We start from the raw sequence: 16,048 nt of genomic DNA on the forward strand, positions 1-16,048 counted from the left end.
CTATGTTAATGCTCCTTCTCATTTCTCTTTTGAGCCCTACTATAGTTTATCATTGCTGCTCCATTATTTCTGTCTTATTTTCTTTTTCATTGGTGGCTTGTGGTCTTTCTATAATAATATATTAGTCTTTGTATGGTGATCCTTTCTGATTAGTTCCTCGTTATCCTGTCCGAGGCTCCCTGTTAGCTAATCTGGTTGGGGGAATAGGCTTATGAGCAGCCTTTTTCTCTTGACTTCTGTTCTGGTGGCCTGGATCAGGCCTGCACATGTTGGAGCTTTCTTTCAGCTATGTGGCAGGTATTTGACCAAGTGGCCTAGGCTTCTTCAAAGTGAGTACTTTGTGAACCCAGTGGGCTCCCTCCCTCTTACCTAGTTTTTCACCTTCCTTTAGTTCAGACAGAGAAGCCCCTTCCCCTCTAGCTGGCTTAGCACTCTTGAGTCTTCTCCTCAACCTCCAACAGTCTAGGCCCCCCTTTCCATTAGAAATTGGGTACTTTCTGTATTTTCCACCTGATGCAGGTATGGAGAGAGGGGAACTCCACAAGGAGCAAGGGAACAAGATAGCAGCCATTGCAGTGGAAGCTCTATATGTCCGGTACAAAGAGAGGCTGAGGGAGGTTAGGATGAGTGGATGCTTCAGGCAGATCTGCTGTTATTTCAGATGGCATTACATTATGTGGAGGTGTTTATCCCAACTTCTGGCTGCCATTTTAATGACCCTCAATTTGGCACAATTTTTGCGGTTTTTAGGTTGGAGGTGAGGAGATTTATGTTGCAAACGAATGGCATCCCTCTTACGGAGCCCTTGAACTCTGTTTTGCTTTATTCTTGTTCACTGTCTCCTAACAACATTGTTTTAGATGCAGTGACAACAGGAGAAAATAAGGACACACTTAGGAAGTTTAAGGATTCATTGGATTCTTGTACAGTGGAAACACAAATCCATCAAATGTCAAAACTGATACTATTGGTGTACAATCGACACATTTATTATAAATGCCTCTTATGTGCCAGGCACTGGCCATACCGAGACAAAAGGGAAACAACCCATACCCTCAAGGCCCTTACATTCTGAGGAGGGAAACATGCACAAATAAGAATCCAGAAAAATTGAGGCAAGAAAAAAAATCATGACCAACCTGAGGGCTCAGGGCAGCAGAGATGAATCTGAAAAGAAAAAGATCCTGATCTTTGGACACACAACAAGCAAGCTTTTACTCAATACTTAATCAATTCTAAGCACCACCGTATGAACAGCTAAGAATTCATAGACCAGAGTGAGACAGGTTGAAACATAGGGTTGGCCTGCATCAAGGTATATGGGTCAAGATGGGGGAAGAGCTATTACTAATAGTCCAGTTTAGCTGAAAAAGTAATGAAAGAAATTTAAGGAAAACCAAAGCTAAATGAAGTAGGTTGGGGCGGGGGGGGGGGCAATCAGATTCCCTTTGGAATAAAATATATTCAGTATCTTATGGAACTCTTGAGGTTTCTGAAGACACCCGATCCATATCCTTTGTTGAATAAGAAGTATTGGAGTAAGCAGAGAAGTCTAACCTTCTGGACTCTTAAGCCTAAGATGGGCAAAGAGCAAAGAGACACATTTGTTCTAGTAATATCTATCACTTGCCTAGTTTGTTTTTTTAAGATGGTGTTAAAGTATAAGCTTTTCTTCCAGGTTTTTTTTTTTCTTTCCAGTTCTGGTTATCTCCACTAATGGACTATCCACTGTTCCATTTTGGTGGTTTGATAGACTTTTGTTGGTTTTCAAAATTACTTTATTTTGGGGGAGTGTTGATTATTTTTCCCTATGGCCTCCCCCAATTTGCATAGTAAAAAAGTGAAAAATCCGCTTCATAATACATATACATAGACCAGCAAAATAAATTTCCGGTGCTTAGTGCAGGGCCCAACAAATAGTAGGCACTTAATAAATGTGATTGATTGGTTGGCTCTGTCCAAAAATGCATGTCTTATTCTGAACTTTAAGTTCACTCTCTTCCTGGCAGGAAGTGGGTGGCATGTTTCATCTTCAGTCCTCTGGACTACTGGTTTATAAATCAGAGTTTTTAAGTCCTTCAAAGTTGTTTTCTTTATAGTCTTATTGTTGTATAAATTGTTCTCCTAGCTCTCCTCACTTGACCCTGCCTCGGTCATAAAGACCTTCCTACCTGGTTGCCTCTGAAATTGGCCATTTTGTCATTTTCTTTTCACTGGACAATATTCCATTACCTTCATATAACACCATTTGTTTTGTCATTCCCCAATACGTGGGCAAGCACCCCTTTAGTTACAGCTTTGGCTACTGTGAAAAGAACAACTATGAAATATTTGTGTGCACGCAGGTCCATTTCTTTCTTTGATCTCTTTGGGTTACAGGCTTGGGGGTGGTGTCGCTGAGTCAAAAGGAATATGCACAGCTTACCGACTTCTTGAATATAGTCCTAAATTGCTTTCTTGAACGGCTGGGCCAATTAGCAGCTCCATCAACAATGCACTAATGTACCTGTTTTCGTCATCTTATTCGTCCTCTTTGCCAATCCAAAGGATATGAGTAAGGTGCGACCGCAGGGTTCCTTTAATTTGCATTTTTCTAATTCTTGGTGACTGATCGGAAGCATTTTTCATGTGGTTGTTGATAGCTTCGATTTCTTCTTTTGAATACTTTGACCATATCAGGGAATAATGACTGCTACCTTTGGAGACCATTTAGAGAAGTATGGAAGTTGGCCTATTTTGAAAATAAGTAGAGACTTTAACCCCGTTGGATTTAGCGGCATATTTTTCTTCCTGTGAATAATTTGAATATGTAAAATTTGATGTATTTACATTGGGAGTTCATACAGCAGCCTTCTGTACAACAAGCTACATACGGTTTTAAATAACTTCTTTGTATGCGATTTAATACATGTGCTGTATATGCATGCCTAAGACAGCCTAAGAGAACCCTCTGTACTATTTCTGCTATTTTCCAGCTCTGAACTTCCTAGGTCTTTGAATGGGGCATTAGTAGAATGTGAAATTGCTTCTATCCCCTAATGGACTTGTTTGTACCATTAGGGCAGTATGCAATTTTCATTTGTCCTCAATCAAGCTTTATATATCCTATAAGGAAAAAAGCCTAATGGGCTCCAACTCCAAATAGGCCATTGGAGTGTCTCTGTTGTATCTTGGGTCTCAGTTCAGCCTCTCCCAAATGCCCTTCAGAGCTGGATAGTTTAATAAATGCTTGACTTGATCAAGTGTATAGATTCATATGTGAGTAAAGAAGGTAAAACAGCCTGTTCTGTACACTCCGATAACCTGTGTTGGTCCTTGTTCCCGAGAACAAATGTCTTGCTATAGCTTGCTGTGGGTATGGTTGATTATATACCGTATGATGCAGGGTGTCCCAAAAGTTTTGGGGCACTTGTTAAGCTTTACTAGCTCGGTGTCTGGAACAACGGAGCCGTCCGTAGCAAAAAGCTTAACGAGTGCCCCAAAACTTTTGGGACACCCTGCATCATATGGTATATAATATAAAGCTTAACCCTGCCCAAAGACTTTGGGACTTGCCGTGTTAACTTCCTTCTCTGCATCTTAACCTTGTCACAACTCTTTTCTTCTTTAAAGGGGTCCCGTACATCCAGGTATCTGCGCAAAGGCTTCACCCAAGCTAAATCGTTCTGTTTTTCTTCCCTTCATAGGTGCAGGAGACATTGTCTCAATCATGATAGGCAATCTGAAAGGCACCAAAATTCTGCAGTCCATTCAAAGAGGCATCCAGGTGACCATGGTCATTGAAGTCGGGAAAAAACACGGCCCCTGGATGAATCATTACTCGATCTTCTTTGTCTCGGTGTCCTTCTTTATCGTGACGGCCGCAACCGTGGGCTACTTTATCTTTTATTCGGCTCGAAGACTGAGGAATGCCCGGGCTCAAAACCGGAAACAGGTTTGTAAGGGGCCTCCTTTGCCGTGTCTTTCTTGGGCTGTTTAGCAGTAGTTTGAATGTCGCCCATTTCGATGTACTCGCAGGCTCTGTTATATACCTCAGTGGTACACAGAGCAATCTCTGGGTTTTGTAGTGCCAACCCATGTGTTACCATGGCAGCCCTGTGATGTAAGGGGTGTAAGTATTATTCTTGCCTCTTCCATCTTAGGTCAAGTAGTACTTATTTTAAGCCTATCAGTTTCCCTGCTCGTCTCCTGAAGTCTCACTTCTCTTGAAAGTTGTCAGGGAAATGAATGAATCCTTGACCAAATCCTCTAAAAATTCACCTGTTGTTGTTGTTGAGTCGTTTCAGTCCTGTCTGATTCTTAGTGATCCCATTTGGGTTTTCTTGGAAAAGATCTTGGAGTGGTTTGCCATTTCCTTCTCCAACTCATATTATAGATTAGGAAACTGAGGCCAACAGGGTAGTTAGCACTCTTTTCAGCATAGCACAGTGAACAGATATCCCGCCAGACCCAAGTTTATTAAAGTTCTGCCCCAAGACACTTATGAGCTGGCTGGTAACTTTTAAGCTCCAAGAGGTCCAGTTTTCCCCATCTATAAACTTGAGAGGATAATGATAACACCGTGTGGCCTTGGGCAAGTCACCTAACATCTCTGTGCCCCCAGGCAACACTCTTAAGATAGTAAGTTATAGAGTACCTGCTGGGGTTGAGGTAACTTTTTCCTCTCTTTGGCTGCTGTCTGCCTATACTAATGAAATCACAGGTCTGGTTAAAAAATGGCACTTGGGGGGGGGGACATGTGGGTGGATTATTGATTTGAAAATTATTCAAAACATTGTGAGTCTTTCTCATTTCACATTTATTCCCCTTGCCACCCTCTCAGGTCCCAAGCTATACCGGAGTGTGGGTGGAAATGTGACTGTTAGAGCAAGGACTCCAACTGATTGTGTGACTCTGCATTCCAAAAACAAATATAAATCATTTGGGGGACACCTTTTTAATTATATTTTGCAAAGCGTCATATTGTGCAGTTATCATTCCAGGAAGATAGAATCATTTTTGGCCAGGATGATAAGAGACAGAAATAGTCAGTGCTAGAAGGGCCATGGGAAGACGAGCATGCTAATGAGCTAGATACACCAGAGCTGTGGATTGGTCTAATAATGGAGCCAACCATTTGGAATTGGGTGAGGAAAGTCAATAACCTGTGACCCAACAGCCCCATTACAGAGAATGTATACCCCAAGGAGGTCAAAGACAGGAGAGGCCCCAAGTGTGCTGCTGAAATATCCAGAACGGTAGCAAAAACCCAGTTTTGACCCTCTAATTAACCAGTTCAGCATGACACTAGCTGCCCTTCTTCAATCTCTTCCTTATCCCCGCAAAATTCACCAAACCCCAACCCTGGATTACTCCCCACCCCGACACCCACACTCCCATCTGCCTCCACTCCTATGAAAGTGCTGTCCAGTGGCAATAGAATAGCATGTGGCCTTGTCAACTGGGACCACTCCAAATGATCAGATCTTAATTGGACCCTCACTGCTGCTAAACAATTCTTTTTCTCTTCCCTAATTAATTCTCCATCAGATTTCCCACAACAGCTGTTTCAAACCTGCCCCAGTAGCCCTTCTTCCACCCACTCAGCCAGAGGACCTCCCCTCCTACTTTACTGACAAAATAGAGGCCCCCTCCTCTCCAGCTCTTGCTCTTCCCTCAGCCCACATATCCATTCAGTTCCTCACCAGGCGTCTTATTGAAACTGCTTCTACAACATCCCTTCTCTCCACTCATGTGGCCAGCTCAAGCCCTCATCTCCTCTCACCCAGATTATTGCAACCACCTCCTAATTGGTTTCCCTGTCTCAAGGGTCTCCTCACTCAATCCGTCTTCCACACAGCTACCAAAGTAATCTTTCTGAAGTACAGGTCTCACCATGTCACTCCTCTGCTCAATGAACTCCTCTGGCTCCTTGCTAGCTCTTAGATCAAATATAAATGTACTTCCCTGGTTCCAGCTCACCTTTCTAGACTTCTTGTTACTCCTTCACCTTCTCTTTGGGCCAGCCAAACTGACTTTCTTGCTGTTCCTCACACATTCCATCTCCTGCCTTCCTTTCACACAGGCTGTCCCGTGCCTGGAATGTACTTTTCCCTCCTTCCTGCCTTTAGAATCCCTAGTTTCCTTCAAGGCACAGATCACTCACTACCCTCTAAATGAAGCTTTTCCTGATTTCTCTTCCCTGGTCCCCACTCCCACTCCAGATTACTTCATGTTTATATTTTGTACATAGGTACGTATGTACAGCTTCTCTCCTTCCTCGAGAATGTGAGTTGCTCAAGGACAGGTACTATTTCTTTTTTGTCCCTAGGGCCTAGCTCTGGACTTGGCACATAGTAACCCCCTGAAGAAATGCTTACTGATTGATCGAGGACCTACATCAGTATGATGATATGTCTGTTGAAATTGTCAAAGCTAACTAGTAACAGACCTTATTTTGCCAAGGGTTATTGATGCTCGTAAGATATTGGGGCCCCCCTAAGCTGGTGCCTTGGAATGGTGGTTTTCAAGGTTGCTGCTCTCTTTTTGTCATGATTTGTTTTGTGAACAAACCAACTGATACCATAAAAGAGAGGTAAGTTTCAAATGTGGGGCTAGATTGACCAGCATCATTGGGTGTGCATGAGGTGGTACTGGTGAGGCACTGGGTGTATGTTGGGCACAGGAGTAATAGCCAGAAAGCCCCGAGCCAAGATAGAAATGATGAGAAAGGGTCTTCACCATGGCCGAGCATCCTTCATCTGGCTAATGTCCACCAGCCATTCGCGAAGATATAGATCGTGCTTATTTGGGGACTTGTTGATTTAATGGTTTTATTAAATGACGGCTTCATGTTTCACGGGCTGTTAGCACCTCTAAATAATGTGTGTTTAAGCTGAGAAGAGGGAGCCTGAGTATTTACTCTCTTGTTCCCAGGGAAAATTGTTAGCACAAATGTTAGAAGAGACAGTGTACTCCTTTACTGATGAATGGGAACCATTCGAGCTTTGAATTTCCACCCATATTCCAAAAAATACTGGTGATGAGTTATTGCACTGAAAGAGTAAGAAACAAGTGATTAGGGTGAGCAGACAGGGGAGCCCCTCACTTTTAAATGCGCTGTGCTTCTGACTCCTTAGATCTAACCCTAACTTTTGGAGGTCCATGAACTTGTTTTGTTTTGTTTTTAATACGTTGAGAACTAGATTTCAGTATTGTTGGTTTCCTTTGTAATCCCCTCTGTTTTATTTTATTCATTTAAATACATGGTTCTGAGAAGGGGTCCCTTGGCTTCTCCTGACTGCCAAAGGGAATGGGATGTCCATGCTACTCAAAGAGGTTGGGAATCTCTGCCTCTTCAACCAGCTTCTAGCCCAAGTTAGGCTCTGTTTGTGACAGAACCAGTTCCCTGACACTAACAGTTCAGTTTGGGACAAATATAAATCTCCGTCTTTTAAGCTACGCACATAAAATATTGGAAGTTTATGCAGGCAAACTTTATTTTCCCTAGTCAAATCATGGAAGCCAGCAGTCCTTGTTTAACCCCCTGAAGGAAACATCAGGTGTTTGGCGAAGATTCGAAACCGTTTTCTCCCCTACATTATTTCAGAACTCTTGATGGACCACTTATGGCAATGGTTACCATTTAGTAGTTCAAGAACCTGTAGGGGTTCACAATGATGGTCCAAGGGGTTCTTGCTAAGAATTCTTTAATGGCTCCTTAAGTAGTAAATAATTGCAGAATATTATGTGTACTATATTAAATTACTCCAAGGGTTCACAATACATTTTTTTGTTGGTTTTCAAAAGGTTTTACAGAACAAAAAAAAAATTGGCAAGCAGGAACTTATGGCATAATGGAATGAACTCTGAATTTGAAGTTAGGACTTGGATTAGGATCCCAACTCCTGCTACCTGAGGCCTGTGGGATCTTGCTGGGCCTCAATTTCCCCATCTGGAAAACAAGAGTACTATACTAGATTAGAATCTTTTTTGGGGTCATGCAACCCTTTGTGGGGGTTCTGTGAGCCCCTTTTTAGAATGTCTTCCTGCCTACATTTATCATTGAAAGAAATTCAGTTCTCCTGTTAGAAATAACAAAATCAAAGCTGTCATGTTTTTCTCCCATCAAAGGTCACAATTTACATACTGAATTTGATCCCTTTGGGATGTGTGGACCCCAGCTGAAGAATGATCTCCAAGACCCAATGAACACTAATAGTCCATGATTCAAATCTTATCTGGTCTTTGTTTTCAAAGAGAAATCATCTTAATTGCTTTTAGCCCTCCTTCTGTAGGAAAATTCAATGTTTTCTAATAGGAAAGGCTATTGCTAAAGTAGGAAGTGCCCAGAGAAGGCTTCCAATCTTTGCCACATGAGGATAGGTTGAAGGATCTAGGGATGTTTAGCCTGGAGAAGAGAAGGCTTGGGAGACATTGTAGCTGCCTTTGGTTATCAGAAGAGTTGTTTTCTGGAAGAGAGATCAGCATTGCTCTACGTGAGCCCCAAAAGGCAGAACTATAAGCAATAGGTCAAAATTGCAAAGATGCCAATTGAGGATTGGAATTCAAACTCTCCAGAAATAAGGGGAGTCAAGGAGGGCAGTTCTAGCAGAGGCCAGATAATCCCTTGGCACCTGTGTGGTAGTGGGCATTCTTTTTCAGCTGCAAGCTTTATTAGATGCTTGTTGAAATCCCTTCCCAGTCAGAAGCCAGGAAGGCCTGGATTCAAGTCCTACATCTTGAATGCTTATCAACTGGCACATATCTCTACATGATCCCAGAGTAACTCATTCAACTTCTCCATGCTCCAAGCAACCAAAGACTCTAAGTCACAGAAAAGTATCTCCCTACTCAACCTGCCTTGGTAAAGAGAGTTTCCTCACTGGGAGTTATGAAATCACAGGTCCATACACCTGTACACACGCATACACACACGCGTTCATTTCTTATGATATAGCAATATTCTATTACGTTCATCCAGCCCAATTGGGTCGGCCATTTATTTCCCAGTCGGTGGACACAGTTTCACTTCCATTTTTTTGCTACCACAAAGAATGCTACTGTATTATTTGGGCGGTGGGAGCAGTGTGCATGCCTGTGTGTAAAGCGAGAGAGAGATTGAGATTGAGCAGAGATACTGAGAGAGATAGAGGGCCTTTCTTTCTCTCTTTGACAAGAGCGAAATCTAATAAGTAAGGTTTTCCAAATGATATTTTTCACCGAAGAAAGTGGATTAAAGTTCTATAAAACTAGGTGACAGCTGTAATAAATAAGCTTAAAAGCTACGAGCTTTAAAAAGCTTCCTTTATCCAACTTTGTAGCAGAAGCAAGGGGGGTTTTGTGTGTGACATGACATTTAAACTATAATGATAACATATAATTTTCTGGAGCATTTCTTAAGTGGCTACTGGGTGCTAAGAGAGTTTGGGAGTTGAGAGTCAGGGTATCAGGGTCTTGGCCTCAGCTCCATAAGAATGACCTTAACTGAGTCATTCCTGCCTGGGCCTGTTACCTCATCTGAGAAAAACAGAGATAATGCCCCCACCCTGCCTATCTTACCAGGTTTGTGGTAAAGATAAAAGTAGACCATTAATTAAAGTCTCTCCTTTTTTCAAAGCCCCATCCACATGCCATGAAAAAGATGACAAAGCCATCTCATTTCACTCTGCCCTTCGTAGCTGTTTTTCAGCATTTTCCACCCTCAGTTCTGACCTCACTTGCCTCCCATCAAAACCTTGACTCTTTAATTATCCAGTTCAGTTTTTCACTGTCTTCAGCCCTCTTATCTCTTGCCCCCTTGTCACCTCTCCCTTTCCAAATCCCAACCCTGGATGGATCACTCGCACCACCGTTAGCCTTCTCTGCTCCTGCCCTAATGCCACTAACAACCATATTGCCTGGTCCACTACAGATTTATGTTAACCAATCCCATCTATGCTCATGCTCTTGCAAGAGCTTTCCTGATTCACTTGGTCGCTATCTCTCCCCTTCACTCCAGCTTTTTCTTTCACTTTATTTTGTGTGCATCCTGTAAGAATAAGACTATCTGGTAGAACGTAAGGCCCTTAAGGGCAAGGCACTGTTTCATTTGGGGCTTTGTTTCCACAGCCCCTCTTCTTGGCACATAGGGAAATCTTAGAGGCCCGTTGGTGGTTTCCATAAGACATAGTCCCTACCCTCAAGAATCATACATTTGGAACATTTAACTTAATTTTGAAGTTAACTCTCAGTGTTTAGTGGAAAACAAATGTTGATCATAGGATCCTAAATGTAGAACCAAGAGGGAGCCAAGAGGCCATCTAGTTCCACTCTCGCATTTGACAGAAGAAGAAACTGAGGCCCAGAGATGAGAAGCAACTTAACCCAAAGTCACCTATAGGATTGTAGGTTTCTCACTACTCTGTGTAAACAGCTCTGGTCTTTTCTTTGCTTTAGCAAATGAGTTTTGACTCAGTCCTTATTGTCCTAAACTGTTCCACAGCATTCAGCACTATTGGACCACCCCTTCTTCCTGGATCTGACACATTTCTTATGGCACTGCTCTCTCTTGGGTCTCCTTATTCATCTGACCATTCGGCTTCCTCTTCTGGTTTATTGCCCTCTCCAACTTGGTAGGGTGTAGGTGACCACCAAACCTCTATGGTAGACCTTTTTCTCTCTTCCTTAGTGATCTGAGCCACTCTCCTGGGTTTCCTTATTTCTTTGCTGATGAATCCAACTGTAATATCTCCGCTAAACTCTAGCCTTACAAATCTACCGGGAGATCTCAAGTGAGAACCATTTAGGTTTAGGTACATCGAAAACCCAATACAAAATAATCTCATGGCATTCCAGTTTTAGAGAAGGCAAGTTTTTCAAAAAGTTCTTCTCCCCTTCATCCTTTCCAATCTGATTTGATCCAAAAAAGCGTCATAGATGAAGGCTTCCTTTAATTTTTAGAAGATGCCCTGAGAATGGGACTCCTGTTTGAATCCATTCACTGACTAACTTGATGTCTAGAAATACACTCAGTGTTCTGGATTCATGCCAGCTGAACTATATCATCCCTCATCTTCCTTGGGGAAGCGAGTCATGGAAGCTTGTGATTTGGTAGTACATCAGGGGGAACAAAACTCCAATGTGTTTCAATGGATGTTTTAGAGGCGAGTGAATCCATTGAGCCCTTAGCATTCTCCTAACACTGAATTGATCCCAAGAATTGGGGGTGCTGGATGAGGGGAGCAGCTAGATAGCACAGTGGATAGAGCACCAGGCCTAGATTTCAAATGTGACCTCAGATACTTCCTAGCTGTGTGACTCTGGGCAAGTCACTTAACTTTGATTGCCTAGGCTTGCCACTCATCAGTCGGTACTAAGACAGAAGGTAGGGGTTTAAGAAAGAAAAAGACAGAAGAATTAGTGGTATGGCTTCTTAAAAAACTACTACAGACAGTTTTGCCTCAGTGGCAATCATTCTGGCTCTAAAACAGTTTGTTTCTGCCAAATCATTTGAGTCCTATACGTATGTCAGTCAACAAACACTTGTTAGTCACCTACTGGGTATCAAAAGTTTAGTATTTCAAAGCCACAAGGAGCAATTAAGAATGGCTACATCTTCTTAGAAGAGAAAATAATTGATCCTAGAAGTGTCTAGCTGTTGAGAGTCTCTTAAAGAATTGCTTGCTTAGGGTCTTGGTTGTTTGGCATTTAAGGGGTTTTGCCCTACAGATTTTTTCATCCCAGTTCCTTTCCACTGGCCATAATTTAGGCTGAATATTATTACAAAGGGCATTGATTTGTAGATTTTACATTGAAATATTCTCTTTTTAAATTGTTTATTAGCAGTTTAACTTGGGCTGTGTCTAAAGAAGGCTATCTGTCTAGCACTTCCCCTGTTCAAATTTGTCAAGGTCAGTGTTGGGCCTCGACTACTTGGAAACAAAAACATAAGCCAGGGTCAACAGACGTGATAGACTAGAGAAGTGGTTCTCAGAGGGCATACCTCGATTTGATTCCAACTTGGATGGGCAGTCACATGTTCCTGCTTAAGCTTTTTGGCTCTTCCATAGTTTGCTGCCATTCCTCATTGAAAATAATAACACTGAGCAAAAAAAATTGAGAACCAGTGGACTAGAGAACTAGTAATGGAAAAGTGTGGAATGAAATACAGGTATTCCAGGGGCAGCAAAATCCATGGGATGCCACTGAATCTTAGTCCAAGTGGCAATTTTAACAAGATGGGGTTAAACCTGGGCCTTAGTGAAAGTACTTCCTTTCTTTAAGCAGTCAAGATGAATACAAAAAATAGCTCTAGAGGAAACTAGGAAGTGAAACCAGAAGTCATTCTTAATTCTTAAATACCTATCCTGTACACGCTATCATTTACCAAGAAAGCCTTGACTGAAAGCCCCTTGAGGCTTCTGGTTGACTCTATAGAAAGGCCAGGGGGTGGTGGTGTGCATGTTAGGTGGCTCAGTGGATTGAGAGAGTCAGACCTAGAGATGGAAGGTCCTAGGTTCAAATTTGACCTCAGACCCTTCTTAGCTGGGTGACCCTGGGCAAATCTCTTCTGCCTTGGAACTGATACTTAGTATAGATTCTAAGATTGAAGGGAGGGAGGAAAGGAAGGAAGAGAGAGGGAGAGACAGAGACAGAGAGAAAGAGAGAGAGAAAGCAAGTTCAGGAGCACTTGATTTGGCAAGTAGAAGACAACACCTTTGTTTGAAAACCGGAGAGCCAGGAACTCTGTAACTGTTGGGTACTTAATGGGCAAAACCATTGCCTGATAGTTTATAGTCTCCCTCAGAGATGAAAATTGAAATGTACAGGGAATGTTTACCATAAGCTAGGATGAAGGTTCTAACAGGAACCCAAGACCTTAGGCCAGGAAAAGACTAAGCCTGAGGGTGTTATTGCATTGGTAGGGGTATCTGATATTTTGTTCTAAAGAGCTTGGCACCTGGACTCAATAATCTCCAGCTTGGCCAGGAGGGACCTCAGAATCAAGACTCTGACTGAACAGCATAGGAAAATTGGAAACAATAAAGGAAAACTCCTCCTGGAGGGGGGGGGGGGTCTTTTTGATGATCCTAGCCAAGAGAGTCCTCCTATTTCTAAAAGAGCTGCACAAAGCGTATAGGCCTTATTGAAACAAAAGGGCATGGCAGCACCTGTTCAGCCCTCAAAGGAAAAGCCAATGATGTTAGCTAAGTCGAGTCCAAAAGAGAACTGTCCTGCCGAGTGCCATCCAGTGGAGACTATGAGACTCACCTAGAAGAGGCTAGAAGAAGAGACTCATGCACTGAGATCATGGCACTGCGTTATCAGAATCACAGATTCACGCACATGAATCTCGGCCCTGTGTGTTCCCATTATGTGTTCTCTCTTCCCACTGGTGCTGTATTTGTGTGCGATTTTGCTGAAGATTTATGGGGAAAATATTTTGTTGTTACTTTTCTCTGCCTTTTCAGCTATTGTTCTTGCTTGGAACTCATGGCATCTTTCAGCCAACTATTATACATAAATACATCCAGGTCCTTTACTAGAGGGTTTTTTGGTTTGGTTTTGTTCTTTAGGAACTGTAGACTCGAGAGAGAATTTTGAACCTGTGATTCAAAGGGGCCTGCTACATTCATAAAGATGTTACCAATCTCTTCCCATATTATGGTAAATAGTCCATAGAAATGAACCAGCCAGCTGTGATTTGCTCCAGTGGACACAATGGGGAATGGAGAGAAGGGGCTGCCAGGTCCTAAGGTACCGGTCCTTAAAGGAAGCCTCCCTGATCTCTTGGTGGTTGAGGGCTGCCCAGACACATGTTGCATCAAAAGAGCAAAAGCACATCACAAGGCAGAAAATAGTCATGAAGAGCCAATCTCTGGTGGGCCGGCTTCAAAAGAATCCCCAAGAAAGAACAGTGACATGCCCATTCCTGATATCACTATCTTCAAAGTTACTAATTTATATTCCTAAAATGGATCCATTGAAATGAGTGAAAATTCTGCCATAGAATTTTTTTTTAATGTTCGTACGTGGAGTCATAGAATGCTTTAGAAGAAATATAGTTTTATAACTTCCCAATAATGCAGTAATTTTGCCTACTTTAATAGAAGCCCTGAGAGAATCTGCCTAACCAAATAGGTGAGGCCAGTAAGTAAATAGAATAGAACCTGTATAAATAGCTGCATTTGAATCCTAGTACCTAGAGGTCTTAAAAAGTATTGAAGGTGTTTAGAAGCAGTGTTAGCTCAACAAACTTAAAATACTCTCCCTCCAATAATACTTAGACTATTTTTCTCCAGGGAGAATTGATTTCCTGGTACTTCTCTCATTAAAATGTTGAATTGAGGGGGGCAGCTAGATGACTCAGTGGATTGAGAAGGAGATCCTAGATCCAAATGTGGCCTCAGATACTTCCTAGCTGGGTGACCCTGGACAAGTCACTCAGCCTCCATTGCCCAGCTCTTACTACTCTTCTCACTTGCAAGCGATACACGGTATTGATTCTAAGATGGAAGGTGAGGGTTTGTTTGTTTTTTTAAATGTTGGTTGGCACCTGTTTTTTAATGAAAATAAATGAAAATTTAAAAACCAAAACAGGGGACAGCTGGGTAGCTCAGTGGATGGAGAGCCAGGCCTAGAGATGGGAGGTCCAGGGTTCAAATCTGGCCTCAGACACTTCCCAGCTGGGTGACCCTGGGCAAGTCCCTTAACCCCCATGGCCTAGCCCTTACCGCTCTTCTGCCTTAGAACCAATAACCAGTATTGACTCCAAGACGGAAGGTGAGGGTTTAAAAAAAAATGAAACAAATACTTCCTTCTCTGCTACTTTCCCCAAGCTTGGCCAAAGGGGAAAGGTGGCACATTTCCCTTAAACCTAAGTAAGACACCTTCCAAAGGCAAAATTCCAACTGGTTGGGAAATGTACATAATGGGCAAATAGACTGTTTAATCTATGTCTCCTCCCCCTTGCATGTTGTTAGACATGTTTTCCTTGTTTACATTTTTACCTTTGCACATTTAATTCAAGCAAGTTCCGGCTGTTTAGTTGGGCAGCCAAGTTGGCAGAAGTTCATCCTGCCTTGCACACGGCCCAGGTCCAGTGAGCCTTCATTGCTTGGTTTCTGGAAGTTTAGCACAGTGGGACAGTCAGCCTCAAAAGGCCTTGTGCCTCTAAACAATATGACCTCTAACCCTTGGCTGGCAGTCTCTGAACTCTGTTGCTATAGGACTTTGAAAAGAAGTCACTTCACCTCGGGGCCTCTGTTTTCCAATTTAGAAAATCAGGAAGGTTCAGCCTTGTCAGCTCTGAGGTCCCCTCCAGCTCTAAAACTTGATGATATTTCCCAGACAATTGTAGTTAAGAGTGTGGCCAGCATTAAGGAGTCCTTGAGTTTTATTTCTACATTTTTGGTGGAGAGAGAAAGCACTTGTAATCTAGTATTGACAAATGGTATAAAAAAAGTAACTTTTTAACTGGTATGGTAGAAGGAAATGTTCTGACAAGAATTGGAACGAATTCTAATAGTAGGGGCTTGCTACCGAATGGGAGTGAATTTTCTGATCTCCTCCCTTCATATGTGATATATATATAGAGAGAGATAGATATAGATAGGTGGATAGATAGATGGATGGCTAGATCTATAATAGATAGATGGCTAGATGGATGGCTAGATGGATGGATGGATGGATAGATAGACGGACAGATAGATAGATGGATAGATAGATGAAGAATTCAAATGATGCTGAAAACATTCACTTAGCACCTGGGCTGAATTCAAAGAGCAATCCAAAGATTCCTCTCTGCTTCCCTCCCCTTTTTAGCAAGAAGGTGATAGTGGGGGTGGGGGTGGGGGAATGGGAATGGACACTGCTAATTCACCATTGAAGTGGTTGGCTCCTACTCCTTTATCCCAACCACACTCTTTCACTGAATCTCAGTTGAAAGGAAAGTCAGAAAACCATCTAGGTGAAACCTTGACCTGGATAAGGATTCTTTCTACCATATCTCCCTCTCTCTCTCTTTCTCTCTTTCTCTCTCTCTCTCTCTCTCTCTCTCTCTCTCCTTTCCCCCTCTCTTTCCCCCACT

General features: G+C 42.5%; 1 protein-coding gene across 1 annotated transcript in view; it reads left to right on the forward strand.

Annotated features, from left to right (window-relative positions):
- Positions 1 to 521: 521 nt before the first annotated feature.
- Positions 522 to 16,048, forward strand: part of RNF128 (ring finger protein 128) — a 40,883-nt gene continuing 25,356 nt past the window's right edge. Inside the window, exons 1-3 of the mRNA XM_044682877.1 lie at positions 522 to 617; positions 751 to 757; positions 3,687 to 3,934. Of these exons, the coding sequence (XP_044538812.1) occupies positions 522 to 617; positions 751 to 757; positions 3,687 to 3,934 (351 nt within the window). The remainder of the gene's footprint in view (positions 618 to 750; positions 758 to 3,686; positions 3,935 to 16,048) is intronic.

This window comes from Gracilinanus agilis, chromosome X (genome assembly GCF_016433145.1).
Source record: "Gracilinanus agilis isolate LMUSP501 chromosome X, AgileGrace, whole genome shotgun sequence".
NCBI lineage: Eukaryota > Metazoa > Chordata > Mammalia > Didelphimorphia > Didelphidae > Gracilinanus > Gracilinanus agilis.